The sequence below is a fragment of the Enhydra lutris genome, unplaced genomic scaffold (genome assembly GCF_002288905.1).
Source record: "Enhydra lutris kenyoni isolate GAN:26980312 unplaced genomic scaffold, ASM228890v2 scaffoldscaffold4, whole genome shotgun sequence".
NCBI classification, from domain to species: Eukaryota; Metazoa; Chordata; class Mammalia; order Carnivora; family Mustelidae; genus Enhydra; species Enhydra lutris.
The window spans coordinates 36,041,431-36,056,061 of NW_019154088.1; the positions used below are offsets into that span (position 1 = coordinate 36,041,431).

Consider the following 14,631-nt stretch of genomic DNA (forward strand, 5'->3'; position numbering starts at 1 on the left):
AGTATTCCATCATCCCAAATAGTTTTGGTTTAAAATTGGGTAATATCAAAATATGGTTATAAAGATACTTTACCTAAGACTTGGTAAAATACAGATTAAATCAATGAGATTTTTTTTTTTAAGATGTTATTTATTTATTTGACAGAGAGAGAGAGAGATCACAAGTAGGCAGAGAGGCAGGCAGAGAGAGAGAGAGAGAGAGAGAGAGAGAGAGAGGAGGAAGCAGGCTCCCCGCTGAGCAGAGAGCCCGATGTGAGGCTCGATCCCAGGACCCCGGGATCATGACCTGAGCCAAAGGCAGAGGCTTAACCCACTGAGCCACCCAGGCGCCCCATCAATGAGATATTTTTAAGGAACACAAAATAGTTTTAAGAGTGATATTTTGTGAGGGTTTTTCACTAGGGCTTGCAATGGAGCGGGGATGTCTGGATAGTCTTCTCGAGGCCTCTGGGCCTCTGGGTCAGCTCTTTTTTGAGTACTTGAAGTCAGGCTTCTGGAAGAGCATCTAGTTAGCAGAAATCCCATTTCTCAGGACTGAAGAATCTCAGAGGTCAGATGTTTCAGTGGGCCTTGATTCTGAATGAGTATGCGGTGAAGTCAGGGTCAGATTGGTGTCTCATGGTTTCCTTAGAGTTGATGCATAGTTACTGTGGGGTAGCTATATTTTCTGAGACAAGAACCAGAGAAAATAATTTGCTAGGCTTTACATTGTTCTTAAGTCAATTTGAATTTCTCTTTTTAAATCTTCAGAAGAAATTTACTACCTTTGGTTAATTTCAATCATGTGTTTTTATTATCATTTTGTGGTTAGAAAGAAGCACTGTGTGACTTAAAACTTTGGGAGGACCAATAAGAAGAACATTCTTGTACATTTATGTTTTCCTACAGAATATGCTTGAGGAAATTCCTAAAGCTATCTCAAGTATTTTCCAGCTTGAACAAGAAGATGTGTTAGAGTGGGGAGTCTCAGAAGCAGGAAGCACAGTATGTAAATCTCAGGAAACTCTGGAAGTTCGGCCAGCAGATGAATCAAGTAAACCTTTGAAAGACGAACAGCCCACAAGTGATTCCAAAGCAGCCAAACAGGCATCTTTAAAGGTAAAACACTATTTGTGTTGGAAACAGTTATGATTTGTGTGGATGTGCAAGTGTGAAGAAATGGATCAGGCAAGGGCCATGGCGTGGAGGTGGATTTGCCCTGAAAAAGGGCCTTCTATTTGTAAATTGCTCGTTTGGGAAAAGGGGATATCTGTGTATTGAGGGCTTTTTGTCTCAACCCTAGTCATAATTCTGGGGAGAGAAGACATATTTTTTAAAAAAGATTTTTAAATTATTTATGACAGAGGGAGATAGTAAGAGACGGAACACAAGCATGGGGGACCTGGAGAGGGAGAAGCAGGCTCCCTGCTGAACAGGGGGCCCAATATGGGGCCTCAATCCCAGGACTCCCAGAATGCTGGGATCATGATCTGAGCGGAAGGCACAGACTTAATAACTGAGCCACCCAGGAAAAAGACACATTTTTAAGGAGGGAAGGAAACTCAGGGCTTTCAGAAATTGACCAAGAGTCCTCCCATTACCATCTTGAGGGAGTCAGAAACTGTAACCCAGGGAAAAGAACTGGGTGAATTTTGTATGTTTTATAACTTTGCCCTGTTTGGGTTTATCCTAACCCTAAGTCTTTTCCTGTTGTGAGAATGTTTCTCAGATTCATTTTATATATGTATAATTTAAATAACTTTTTACCATATCTGTATATTGCTTTACTACTATTCACTTGGTACTTTTCTTTAATTTGAGATACTTTTAGACTTTAATAAATTTATTTAAAATGGGTACATTTTATTAGGATTTAAAAAAAAGCCATTTTTCCCTGAACCACAAAATGTTATCTTATTATCACCATGGATCCTCTCTCTAGCTGATTCATCTCCTTTTGGGTACCCTCTCCTATTGAAGACAATGTTCCTGCTATGTTTTTCACCCATGTCAACTGGCCATTCTTTAACTTGGACCCAAAATTCCCAACTCTGAAAACTTGGGTTTATCTGTGACCTCCCCTCCCCTTGCCTTTAACCCACAATGAGTCTCCAAGATCTAGATTCCTCCTAACATTATTGCTTGTAATTTTTTCCTTCTCTTTTCTAGTTGCGTTCATCCTAGTCTGGGTCCTAGTGACCTTGTGTTCGGATTAACACAGTGGTCTCCTGGTTTTTCTTCATTTCTCTAGTCCTACTTTCTTAAGTTCATCTTGCATGATGCTAGCATATAGATCTACTGGGAATAATGGGTAATAAGGAAGATGCATAAATAATAATTGACCAGAGAAAATCCACAACTGCTGTGAAGGAGAAGGGACTTGTGATGGGCTATGGACTCCATTAAAAATCATGCTGCCTTTCTAAAGCATGGACTTGGGATATGAAGTGAATCCTGCCAAGGTTAAGTGAACGCACTCATTGCTAACTACTTCAGGTGAATCCCGTCTTTCAGGCTGACACCTTCTAGGTGTGTAGCCCTTAGATAGCATCTTTTTTTTCTTTCTTTTTTTTTTTTAACAGTATCTTTTTCTTTTTAAAAATTTTATTCATTTATTTGAGAGAGAGAAGGAGAGATGGAGATAGCAAGAGAGAGCATGAGTGGAAGGAGAAGGAGAAGCAGGCCCCTGAAAAGAAGGTAGCCCAACTCGGGACTCAATCTTAGGAACCTGAGATCATGACCTGAACTGAAGGCAGATGTTTAACCGACTGAGCCACCCAGGCGCCCCTTAAACAGTATCTTTGAAGACTATGGAATCTTGATGAAAAAGTGTTAGGCAGGTGGGCATAGATAATGTTTTCATCCATACTTCTATCTGAACGTTGGGACTTTGGAAATAAAATGTGGGCATGAGAGGCAAATGGTTAGCTAGTAAATGTGTAAAACAATAACATGGATATCTGGAGAGTGATTTAACCATGACGGCCTGGCAGGAATTAAAGTCTCTCATTAGAAAAATTCCACATTAATTCTTTTGGATTGTTGTGGCTTCTATTAAATATTATTAAGAAATTAGAGAAATTTTATTTATTTTTGGTAAAAAGAGGCAACCCTTCCCTAAAGTAATTAGTATTTTTATTTATCACAGGCCAACCACTTTGTTAAGTGTTTTGCATATATTATCCTAATTCTAAAAATATATTTCTTAACAAGACTGTATTTGAATAAACTGTCATAAAGAATATAAAGAACTGGGGGGAAGAGTCAAGATGGTGGAGAAGTAGCAGGCTGAGACTACATCAGGTAGCAGGAGATCACCTAGATAGCTTATCAAACCATTGCAAACACCTACAAAACCAATGGGAGATTGAAGAGAAGAAGAACAGCAATTCTAGAAACAGAAAATCGACCACTTTCTGAAAGGTAGGACTGGTGGAGAAGTGAATCCAAAGCAACGGGAAGATAGACCGGGGGTGGGGGGTGGGGGGTGGGAAGGGCCGGTTCCTGGCAAACAGTGGAACAATGGAGCACAAAATCAGGACTTTTAAAAGTCTGCTCCACTGAGGGACATAGCTCCAGAGGCTAAACCGGGGTGAAGCCCATGTGGGGCCAGCGTGGCCCTAGGTCCCGCAGGGTCACTGAAGGATCGGGGGTGTCTGAGTGTCGCAGAGCTCGTAGGTATTAGACTGGGGACACTGGCTACAGAGACAGAGCCGAAGAGTGAGCTCTCAGCTTGGGGTTACCTTGAACTGGTAGCAGGCTTGGTGAGCTTGGAGCGTGGCCAGAGGCCAGGGAGATGGGAGTGATTGAGCTCTTTTCTCTGAGAGCGCACTGAGGAGTGGGGCCCCGAGCTCTCGGCTCCTCCGGGCCGGAGACTGGGAGGCCGCCATTTTCATTCCTGTCCTCCAGAACTCTACGGAAAGCGTTCAGGGGACAAAAGCTCCCGAAAGTGAACCTGCGCAGATTACTTAGCCCGGCCCCTGGTAAAGGCGGTGCAGTTCCACCTCCGGCAAAGACACTTGAGAATCACTATAACAGGCCCCTCCCCCAGAAGATCAACAAGAAATCCAGCCAAGACAAAGTTCACCTACCAAGGAGAGCAGCAGAATTCCAGTGGAGGAGAAAGCAAAGCACGGAACTCATGGCTTTCTCCTCATGATTCTTTAGTCTTGCAGTTAAATTAATTTTTTTTACTTTTTTTTCTTCTTCTGCTAATTTTTTTAACTTTTACCCTTTTCTTTTTTAATGTTTTTTAACTAGTTTATCTAATATATATGTACATATATATATTTCTTTTTTATATTTTTTCTTTATTTTCGTTTTTTTTAATAATTTATTTTCTTTTTTTTCTGAACTTCTTTTTATCCCCCTTTTCCCTCCCACGATTTGGGGTCTCTTCTGATTTGGTTAAAGCACATTTTCCTGGGGTCTTTGCCACCCTTTCAGTATTTTATTTGCTTCTTCATATACTCTTATCTGGACAAAATGACAAGGTGGAAAAACTCACCACAAAAAAAAGAACAAGAGGCAGTACCAAAGGCTAGGGACCTAATCAATACAGACATTGGAAATATGTTAGATCTAGAGTTCAGAATGACAATTCTCAGGGTTCTAGCCTGGCTCGAAAAAGGCATGGAAGATATTAGAGAAACCCTCTCTGGAGAGATAAAAGCCCTTTCTGGAGACATAAAAGAAATAAAATCTAACCAAGTTGAAATAAAAAAAGCTATTAATGAGGTGAAATAAAAAAATGGAGGCTCTTACTGCTAGGATAAATGAGGGAGAAGAAAGAATTAGTGATATAGAAGACCAAATGACAGAGAATAAAGAAACTGAGCAAAAGAGGGACAAACAGCTACTGGACCATGAGGGGAGAATTTGAGAGATAAGTGACACCATAAGATGAAACAACATTAGAATAATTGGGATTCCAGAAGAAGAAGAAAGAGAGAGGGGAGCAGAAGGTATATTGGAGAGAATTATTGTAGAGAATTTCCTTAATATGGCAAAGGGAACAAACATCAAAATCCAGGAAGTGCAGAGAACCCCCCCTGAAAATCAACAAGAATAGGTCCACACTCCGTCACCTAATAGTAAAATTTACAAGTCTTGGCGACAAAGAGAAAATCCTGAAAGCAGCCCGGGAAAAGAAGTCTGTAACATACAATGGTAAAAATATTAGATTGGCAGTGGACTTATCCACAGAGACCTGGCAGGCCAGAAAGAACTGGCATGAGATATTCAGAGCACTAAACGAGAAAAACATGCAGCCAAGAATACTATATCCAGCTAGGCTATCAATGAAAATAGATGGAGAGATAAAAAGCTTCCAGGACAAACAAAAACTGAAAGAATTTGCAAACACCAAACCAGCTCTACAGGAAATACTGAAAAGCATCCTCTAAGCAAAGAGAGAGCCTAAAAGTAGTAGATCAGAAAGGAACAGAGACAATATACAATAACAGTCACCTTACAGGCAATACAATGGCACTAAATTCATATCTCTCAATAGTTACCCTGAATGTTAATGGGCTCAATGCCCAATCAAAAGACACAGGGTATCAGAATGGATAAAAAAACAAAACCGATCAATATGCTGCCTACAAGCAACTCATTTTAGACCCGAAGACACCTCCAGATTTAAAGTGAGGGGGTGGAAAACAATGTACCATGCTAATGGACATCAGAAGAAAGCTGGGGTGGCAATCCTTATATCAGATCAATTAGATTTTAAGCCAAAGACTATAATAAGAGATGAGGAAGGACTCTATATCATACTCAAAGGATCTGTCCAACAAGAAGATCTAACAATTTTAAATATCTATGCCCCTAACGTGGGAGCAGCCAACTATATAAACCAATAAATAACAAAATCAAAGAAACACATTGACAATAATACAATAATAGTTGGGGACTTTAACACTCCCCTACTGAAATGGACAGATCATCTAAGCAAAAGATCAACAAGGAAAGAAAGGCCTTAAAGGACACACTGGACCAGATGGACATCACAGATATATTCAGAACATTTCATCCCGAAGGAAGAGAATACACATTCTTCTCTAGTGCACATGGAACATTCTCCAGAATAGATCACATCCTGGCTCATAAATCAGGTCTCAACTGGTATCAAAAGATTGGGATCATTCCCTGCATATTTTCAGACCACAATGCTCTGAAGCTAGAACTCAATCACAACAGGAAATTTGGAAGAACACAAATACATGGAGACTAAACAGCATCCTTCAAAAGAATGAATGGGTCAACCAGGAAATTAAAGAAGGATTGAAAAAATTCATGGAAACAAATGATAATGAAAACACAACGGCTCAAAATCTGTGGGACACAGATTAGGCAGTCCTGAGAGGAAAATATATAGCGGTACAAGCCTTTCTCAAGAAACAAGAAAGGTCTCAAATACACAACCTAACCCTACACCTAAAGGAGCTGGAGAAAGAACAGCAAAGAAAGCCTAAACCCAGCAGGAGAAGAGAAATCATAAAGATCAGAGCAGAAATCAATGAAATAGAAACAACAACAACAACAAAAAAAAACAATAGAACAAATCAACGAAACTAGGAAGTGGTTCTTTGAAAGAATTAATAAGATTGATAAACCCCTGGCCAGACTTATCAAAATGAAAAGAGAAAGGACCCAAATAAATAAAATCATGAATGAAAGAGGAGCGATCACAACCAACACCAAAGAAATACAAACAATTATAAGAACATACTATGAGCAACTCTACGCCAACAAATTCGACAATCTGGAAGAAATGGATGCATTCCTAGAGACATATAAACTACCACAACTTAACCAGGAAGAAATAGAAAACCTGAACAGACCCATAACCAGTAAGGAGATTGAAACAGTCATCAAAAATCTCCAAACAGGGACGCCTGGGTGGCTCAGTGGGTTAAGCCACTGCCTTTGGCTCAGGTCATGATCCCAGCATCCTGGGATCGAATCCCACATCGGGCTCCTTGCTCAGCAGGGAGCCTGCTTCTCCCTCTGCCTCTGCATGCCACTCTATCTGCTTGTGCTCACTCTCGCTCTCTCTCTCTCTCTGACAAATAAATAAATAAAATCTTTAAAAAAAAAAAATCTCCAAACAAACAAAAGTCCAGGACCGGACAGCTTCCCGGGGGAATTCTACCAAACATTTAAAGAAGAACTAATTCCTATTCTCCTGAAACTGTTCCAAAAAATAGAAATGGAAGGAAAACTTCCAAACTCATTTTATGAGGCCAGCATCACCTTGATCCCAAAACCAGACAAGGATCCCATCAAAAAAAGAGAATTACAGACCAATATCCTTAATGAACAGAGATGCGAAAATTCTCACCAAAATACTGGTCAATGGGATCCAACAGTACATTAAAAGGATTATTCACCACGACCAAGTGGGATTTATTCCAGGGCTGCAAGGTTGGTTCAACATCTGCAAATCAATCAATGTGATACAATACATTAATAAAAGACAGAACAAGAACCATATGATATTCCCCATAGATGCTGAAAAAGCATTTGACAAAGTGCAGCATCCCTTCCTGATTAAAACTCTCCAAAGTGTAGGGATAGAGGGCACATACCTCAATATTATCCAAGCCATCTATGAAAAACCCACCGAAAATATCATTCTCAATGGAGAAAAACTGAAAGCTTTCCGTTAAGGTCAGGAACATAGCAGGGATGTCCGTTATCACCACTGCTATTCAACATAGTACTAGAAGTCCTAGCCTCAGCAATCAGACAACAAAAGGAAATTAAAGGCATCCAAATCGGCAAAGTAGAAGTCAAACAATCACTCTTTTCAGATGATATGATACTATATGTGGAAAACCCAAAAGACTCCACTCCAAAACTGCTAGAACTTGTACAGGAATTTAGTAAAGTGTCAGGATATAAAATCAATGCACAGAAATCAGTTGCATTTCTATACAACAACAGCAAGATAGAAGAAAGAGAAATTAAGGAGTCAACCCTATTTACAATTGCACCCAAACCATAAGATACCTAGGAATAAACCTAACTAAAGAAACGAAGAAACTGTGTTCAGAAAACTATAAAGTACTCATGAAAGAAATTGAGGAAGACACAAAGAAATGGAAAAATGTTCCATGCTCCTGGATTGGAAGAACAAATTTGTGAAAATGTCTATGCTACCTAAAGCTATCTACACATTTAATGCAATTCCTATCAAAATCCCACCCATTTTTTTCAAAGAAATGGAACAAAGAATCCTAAAATTTATATGGAACCAGAAAAGACCTTGAATAGCCATAGGAATATTGAAAAAGAAAGCCAAAGTGGGTGGCATCACAATTCCAGACTTCAAGCTCTATTACAAAGCTGTCATCATCAAGACAGCATGTACTGGCACAAAAACAGACACATAGATCAATGGAACAGAATAGAGAGCCCAGAAATAGACCCTCAACTCTATGGTCAACTAATCTTCGACAAAGCAGGAAAGAATGTCCAATGGAAAAAAGACAGTCTCTTCAATAAATGGTGTTGGGCAAATTGGACAGCCACATGCAGAAAAATGAAATTGGACCATTTCCTTATACCACACACGAAAACAGACCCAAAATGGATGAAGGACCTCAATGTGAGAAAGCAATCCATCAAAATCCTTGAGGAGAACACAGGCAGCAACCTCTTCAACCTCAGCCGCAGCAACTTCTTCCTATATACATCGCCAAAGGCAAGGGAAGCAAGGGCAAAAATGAACTATTGGGATTTCATCAAGATCAAAAGCTTTTGCACAGCAAAGGAAACAGTTAACAAAACCAAAAGACAACTGACAGAATGGGAGAAGATATTTGCAAACGACATATCAGATAAAGGGCTAGTGTCCAAAATCTAAAAAGAACTTAGCAAATTCAACACCCAAAGAACAAATAATCCAATCAAGAAATGGGCAGAGGACATGAACAGACATTTCTGCAAAGAAGACATCCAGATGGCCAACAGACACATCGAAAAGGGCTCCATATCACTTGGCATCAGGGAAATACAAATCAAAACCACAATGAGATACCACTTCACACCAGTCAGAATGGCTAAAATTAACAAGTCAGGAAATGACATGCTGGCAAGGAGGATGAGAAAGGGGAACCCTCCTACACTGTTGATGGGAATGCAAGCTGGTGCAGCCACTCTGGAAAACAGCATGGAGGTTCCTCAAAAACTTGAAAATAGAGCTACCCTATGACCCTGCAATTGCACTACTGGGTGTTTACCCTAAAGATACAAATGTAGTGATCCGAAGGGGCACATGCACCCGAATGTTTATAGCAGCAATGTCCACAATAGCCAAACTGTGGAAAGAACCTAGATGTCCATCAACAGGTGAATGGATAAAGAAGAAGTGATATATATATATACAATGGAATACTATGCAGCCATCAAAAGAAATGAAATCTTGCCATTTGCGATGACGTGGATGGAACTCGAGGGTATCATGCTTAGTGAAATAAGTCAATCGGAGAAAGACAACTATCATATGATCTCCCTGATATGGAAGTGGAGATGCAATGTGGGGGGTTAAGGGGGTAGGAGAAGAATAAATGAAACAAGATGGGATTGGGAGGGAGACAAACCATAAGTGACTCGTAATCTCACAAAAAAAATGAGGGTTCCTGGGGGGAGGGGAGTTGGGAGAGGGGGGTGGGGTTATTGACATTGGGGAGGGTATGTGCTATGGTGAGTGCTGTGAAGTGTGTAAACCTGGCGATTCACAGACCTGTACCCCCGGGGATAAAAATACATTATATGTTTATAAAAAAAAGTTAAATAAAAAAAATTAAAAAAATGAATATAAAGAATTTGTCCAAGTGGAAATATCTAGTTAGTTTGTAAAAGCAAGACTTGAACTGAGATGGTCTAATTCTGGAACCTTTACTCTTTGCCTCTTTGCAACAGTGCTCTTTCATAACAACAATTAACAGATGTCTGGTTAAGTACAAAAGGAAACTCTCCATTACAATAATGAGTCAGGATAGAGTGGTCCTCACAAAACTAGAAGGAATGGTTGGACAAGAAAGACTTGGGAGAATGGATTAAGAGAGCTCTAAACTAGAACCAGAAATGTTTCAAGAGGACAAGAAGAGAAAACCATCAAAGACTTGATGGTGTATTTTTTTGGCATAGTGTGGGACGTGTTAGTAATGCCATAGAAAGGCAGTAGTCCTGTTACTTGTCCCACCACGTATCTTGTATTTATTTGCATTAACATGTCAAGATCAGTTATAAACCATGAACTTTACTTTGGACATCTGAGGGCATAAAATTAGTCTCTAGCATCTCTGGTACAAGAATGAGGAATAATATACAAGTCAACCAGACTGGGGGGACAAGAAGACTTCTTTTGACACAGCAAATGGAACTAGCACAGAGGTGTGTTGAAGGAGTAGTGCAGGACTTCCACTGCTCGGATATATGCCAGAAGGTCTCATTCAGCAGAAAAGCAGATAATTTGATTAGTTTTATGACCATTTCTATTCTAAGAAGCTCATTAGTATAATAAAAATTGTTAGGACTCTGTCCTTAGTCATGAGCAACATGACTTAGATAAATGAAACAAAAAAGAGAAATGAGGTAATGGTGTCCGTGAAGAAATGACTGACACCAGGGCCTGCAAGAGGATTGTTGAACATTTTAGGAGGGAAACGGGTAAAAGTTTGTAAAAATATAGATATTACATGTCTTGGGATTCTAAATGGAAGGAAGTTTAAGAGATGCAGGATGCCCTAAATCCCCTCAGATTCTCACAAAAACGGGATGCCTGGGTGGCTCAGTTGGTTAAGCAACTGCCTTTGGCTCAGGTCATGATCTTGGAGTCCCAGGAACATTGGGCTCCCTCCTCAGTGGGAAATCTGCTTCTCCTTCTTCTCCCTCTGCTTGCTTCTCCTCCTGTTCTCTCTCTCTCTCTGTCAAATAAATAAACAAAATCTTAAAAAGAATTCTCACAAAAACAGTTATAAATGATCTACTGCATTCAGAGTTTTAAAGATACATAAAGATGAAAGAAGAAATAGACATCCATAGATAAACATGAAAGTGACATATGGCTATAATAATTATATCAAAATGCCTCAAATCCAGAATGGGTTGAGACCTGTGAATCATGCTAAGAATAAAAAATTATTTTTTTTTCAAATTAGTTTAAGAGCAAAGAGAGAAAAAAGGAAGGATAACCCCATCATTATGGATGAATGGTGTGATGACAACATAGCTGCCTTAATTTAATTTTGAAAAAAGGTTGAGGTTTTAAGTAAACAGAAATATGACAAAGAGAAAAGGAAGCTGATAAACTGGTACTTTGCTTCTCTTAAATCTGACAAGGAGAATAATCTTTAGTTTAGAAAGAAGGGGAAAAGAAGTGATAAAAGAAACTTTAAGCCCAAGATTGGTAAAAGATTTTAAGAGTAACTTAGGTACCTGAGCCTGTCAGCTCAGACAGATGGGTTGAAGCCTGTTGTGCCCCTGTCCACAGCAGCTTTGAGGACAGGCTATAGTGGGAGGGGAGCTCAAAGCCTGGGGTCCGGCAACTGCAAATCTGAGATTGATCTTTTTAAGGATAAGGGTTATGGTTTCTGTAATGTATGCATTGATTAGATGACAGAACCCTGGAATGATAAAATGACTCATTAAAAGAACTGTGAGAACTTTAAAAGAACCCCTTATATACAGCTTATAAGAGGAAGCAGTCATCACTTGGAGCCAGCATGGGTTTCTTAAGGACAAGCCACGGAAGACCAACCTTATTTCTTTTTTAGACTTACTGGACTGAGCGTCAGAAAAGTATCAGGCCTGGAGTTCAATGAAAGGCTACCATGGTGAAGAGCTTGGCCTACAAGGAAGCTCATTAAACATTAGTTATTGTTAATAGCTTTTGGATTTCAGCAATCCATTTATGCAAGCCTCCCAATGATGGTTTCGTAGACTAGACTGCAATCAGGTGAACTGCTAGACGGATTTGTAATTAGTTATGCAAATGATGCACAGCTAGCTATGAAAGTCCCTGGTGGACTGTGAGAGGGCTGTCCGTTGTAGCATATTTCCTAATAATTTGAATGAGAATATGGAAGATTACTGATTGTATTGGTAGATAACATCCAAATGCATTGATAAAGTTTGGTTGTCAAACCTCAGATGAAATTTAATTGGAATAATATGTCTATGGTTCTGCCCTTGGGTCCACAAGCTAAGTGCATAGATATGGGATGACATGACTCAGAGCAAATGTGAAAGACTTCAGAGTTTTATTTAGGCCATGATTTTGTTTTGTGAGAGGAAGACAAGTGTAATCATCATAGTTTGCGCTGATTGATGAATACTATAAAAGACGATCATCTTTCTCCTGGTTGATCAGATCCCATCACACCTCACATGTCCTATTCAGATCTGGGTTTACAATCCCAGGAGCAACACTGACAAATTGGAGACCATTTGGAACAGAGCATTCAAGATGACAAAGCACAGTACTTCAGAAACATATCATATAGGGTAGAGTTGAAGGGACTGCATTGTTTATTTGGGGGAAAAGCAGGCCCAGGAGAGTCAGCTGTATTCAAATATTTGATTGCCAGTCAGATGGAAGAAGCTAGACTGTACCTGTATGATCCTGAGGTTTGAATTGAGACTGGTGGATGAAAGTTGTTAGGCTCTATAACAAACAAACAACTGGGGGACTTTCAGAGAGAAAGTGGCTGCCTTTGGATATATCGAAGTCCTCCATTCCCCACCATGTTCAAGCCAGGATGGATGACCATTTGGTGGAGAAACTGTAAGGGAAATTCAAACGTTAATGGAGTGGTGAGATAGAATGGTCTGTACTCTGAGCTTTCCTTACTCATCATCACTTCTTCACCTAAGAAATCACAATAGCTCTCTCCTTTCTACTGCTGGGAGCCTAAACCCTCTACCTAATTTATAAAAACCTCCCTTTATCTGGCCTTCTCCTATTTATTCAACCATATCTCTGCATTTCCCAAGGAAAGCCTCCCTGCTTTCTTCCTTAAATCTAGTCTAAAAAAACAAAACAAAACAAAACAAAAAAACCCAGAACATCCCACAGAGAAAATATATTTTGATGACCTTGTACCATGAATTCTGCAAATTTTCTAGGAAATCTAGGAAAATGATACTCTTAATACCTGTAACGATTAAAAGATAATTATTTAAGAGACAGAAATGCGTTTGATTTTCCCCAAGCGGTAGAAATAGAAAACAGTACAACTGTAAGAAGTACAAATTGGTAAACTTTGCTCAAAACAGTTATATAAAGCATTAAAGTTCATTTTGTCTTCTGCTTGCAACCAGTCATGCCAAACTTTTAAGAGACTAAGGGAAAATTCTATTAAAAATACCAATGAAGGGGAGACTGGCTGGCTCAGTTGGTGGAGTGTGTGACTCTTGATCTCAAGGTTTTATGTTTAAGCCTCACGTTGGGTGTAGAGACTACTTAAAAAAAAAAAATCTTAGAAAAAAAAAAAAGCAATCAAGAAGAGTAGGCCATGGAGGGGAAAGTCTTGTATTTCTTCTAATAGTTTTAAGGCAATAAATAAAATAATGTTTTTTAAAGATTTTATTTATTTATTTGAGAGACAGAGAGTGTTTGTGGGGGCCGTGCAGAGGGGGCAGAGGGAGAGGGAGAAGCAGAGGACCCACTGAGCAGGAAGCCAGATGTGTGACTCGATCCCAGGACCCTGAGATTATGACCTGAGCCTAAGGCAGATGCTTAACTGACTGAGCCACTCAGGTGCCCCAGGCAATAAATAAAATATTATAGATAAATATGATACTAATATTTTTATTGCTATGAAGGTGTATATGTAAAAATTTAAAAAAGGATTTAGAGGAAAATATCAATTCACCTTTAGGATTTATATTATGTTATAAAATATACATAGAAATTAGGAGTTTTAATATAAGATAGACCATTAAATATGAGAGAAAGATCTAATTCTCATGTTACAACTTTCCTTAATAGCCTCCTTTATATTTTCTTGAAGGCGAAATCATCAGAATTTTTGCAAATTAGAGGAAAAGAAGTTAAGCGAACACAAAAAAATAAATTAGGAATTCCGCAACAGAGACAAGGAAGGTGTTCAAAACCCTCGTGGGATCAAAAACTACCGAAAAAAAAGTAACTTCCTTAAGTTTATAAATTTTACTGCCTGAAGAGAAGTTATTTAATAGCATTGATACCTGAAAATGCATTTTTAAAGGAAAATTTAATGTTTTAGAAGTTCATATATATGAGATCTAAGTTAAACTTTCCCACAGGAAGAGCTGGTGTCAGATATTATGGTTGGGATATATGTGCTCTACTTCACACTTCTTTCCATAACTGTTTTGGCCAATGTACTTAGTTTAATGATTTAACAATGATATAATTGAATAAAAATAACTCTTTGTGAGACTAAGGAAAATTAAATGTTAACATGTTAGATCTGATATTTTTGGTCACAATAATGACTAATTTGGATTAACTGCTAAGTATGTTGGTTTATTTTGTTATGATGAAATAAAATAAAATTCAACCCAACACAAAATATTCATAGGCCAATCAATTTGGTCATTTAGATGACCTTATTTTTCTCTACTTTCATTTCATTTCCCTCCCCCAATTTTTAATGG

The 14,631-nt window shown here is 38.9% G+C and overlaps 1 protein-coding gene across 1 annotated transcript in view; it reads left to right on the forward strand.

The window, feature by feature from the left end:
- The window catches only part of LOC111158034 (tetratricopeptide repeat domain 6), a 218,685-nt gene that overhangs the window by 85,585 nt on the left and 118,469 nt on the right, over positions 1–14,631 (forward strand). Inside the window, exons 3-4 of the mRNA XM_022519831.1 lie at positions 889–1,098; positions 14,004–14,137. Of these exons, the coding sequence (XP_022375539.1) occupies positions 889–1,098; positions 14,004–14,137 (344 nt within the window). The remainder of the gene's footprint in view (positions 1–888; positions 1,099–14,003; positions 14,138–14,631) is intronic.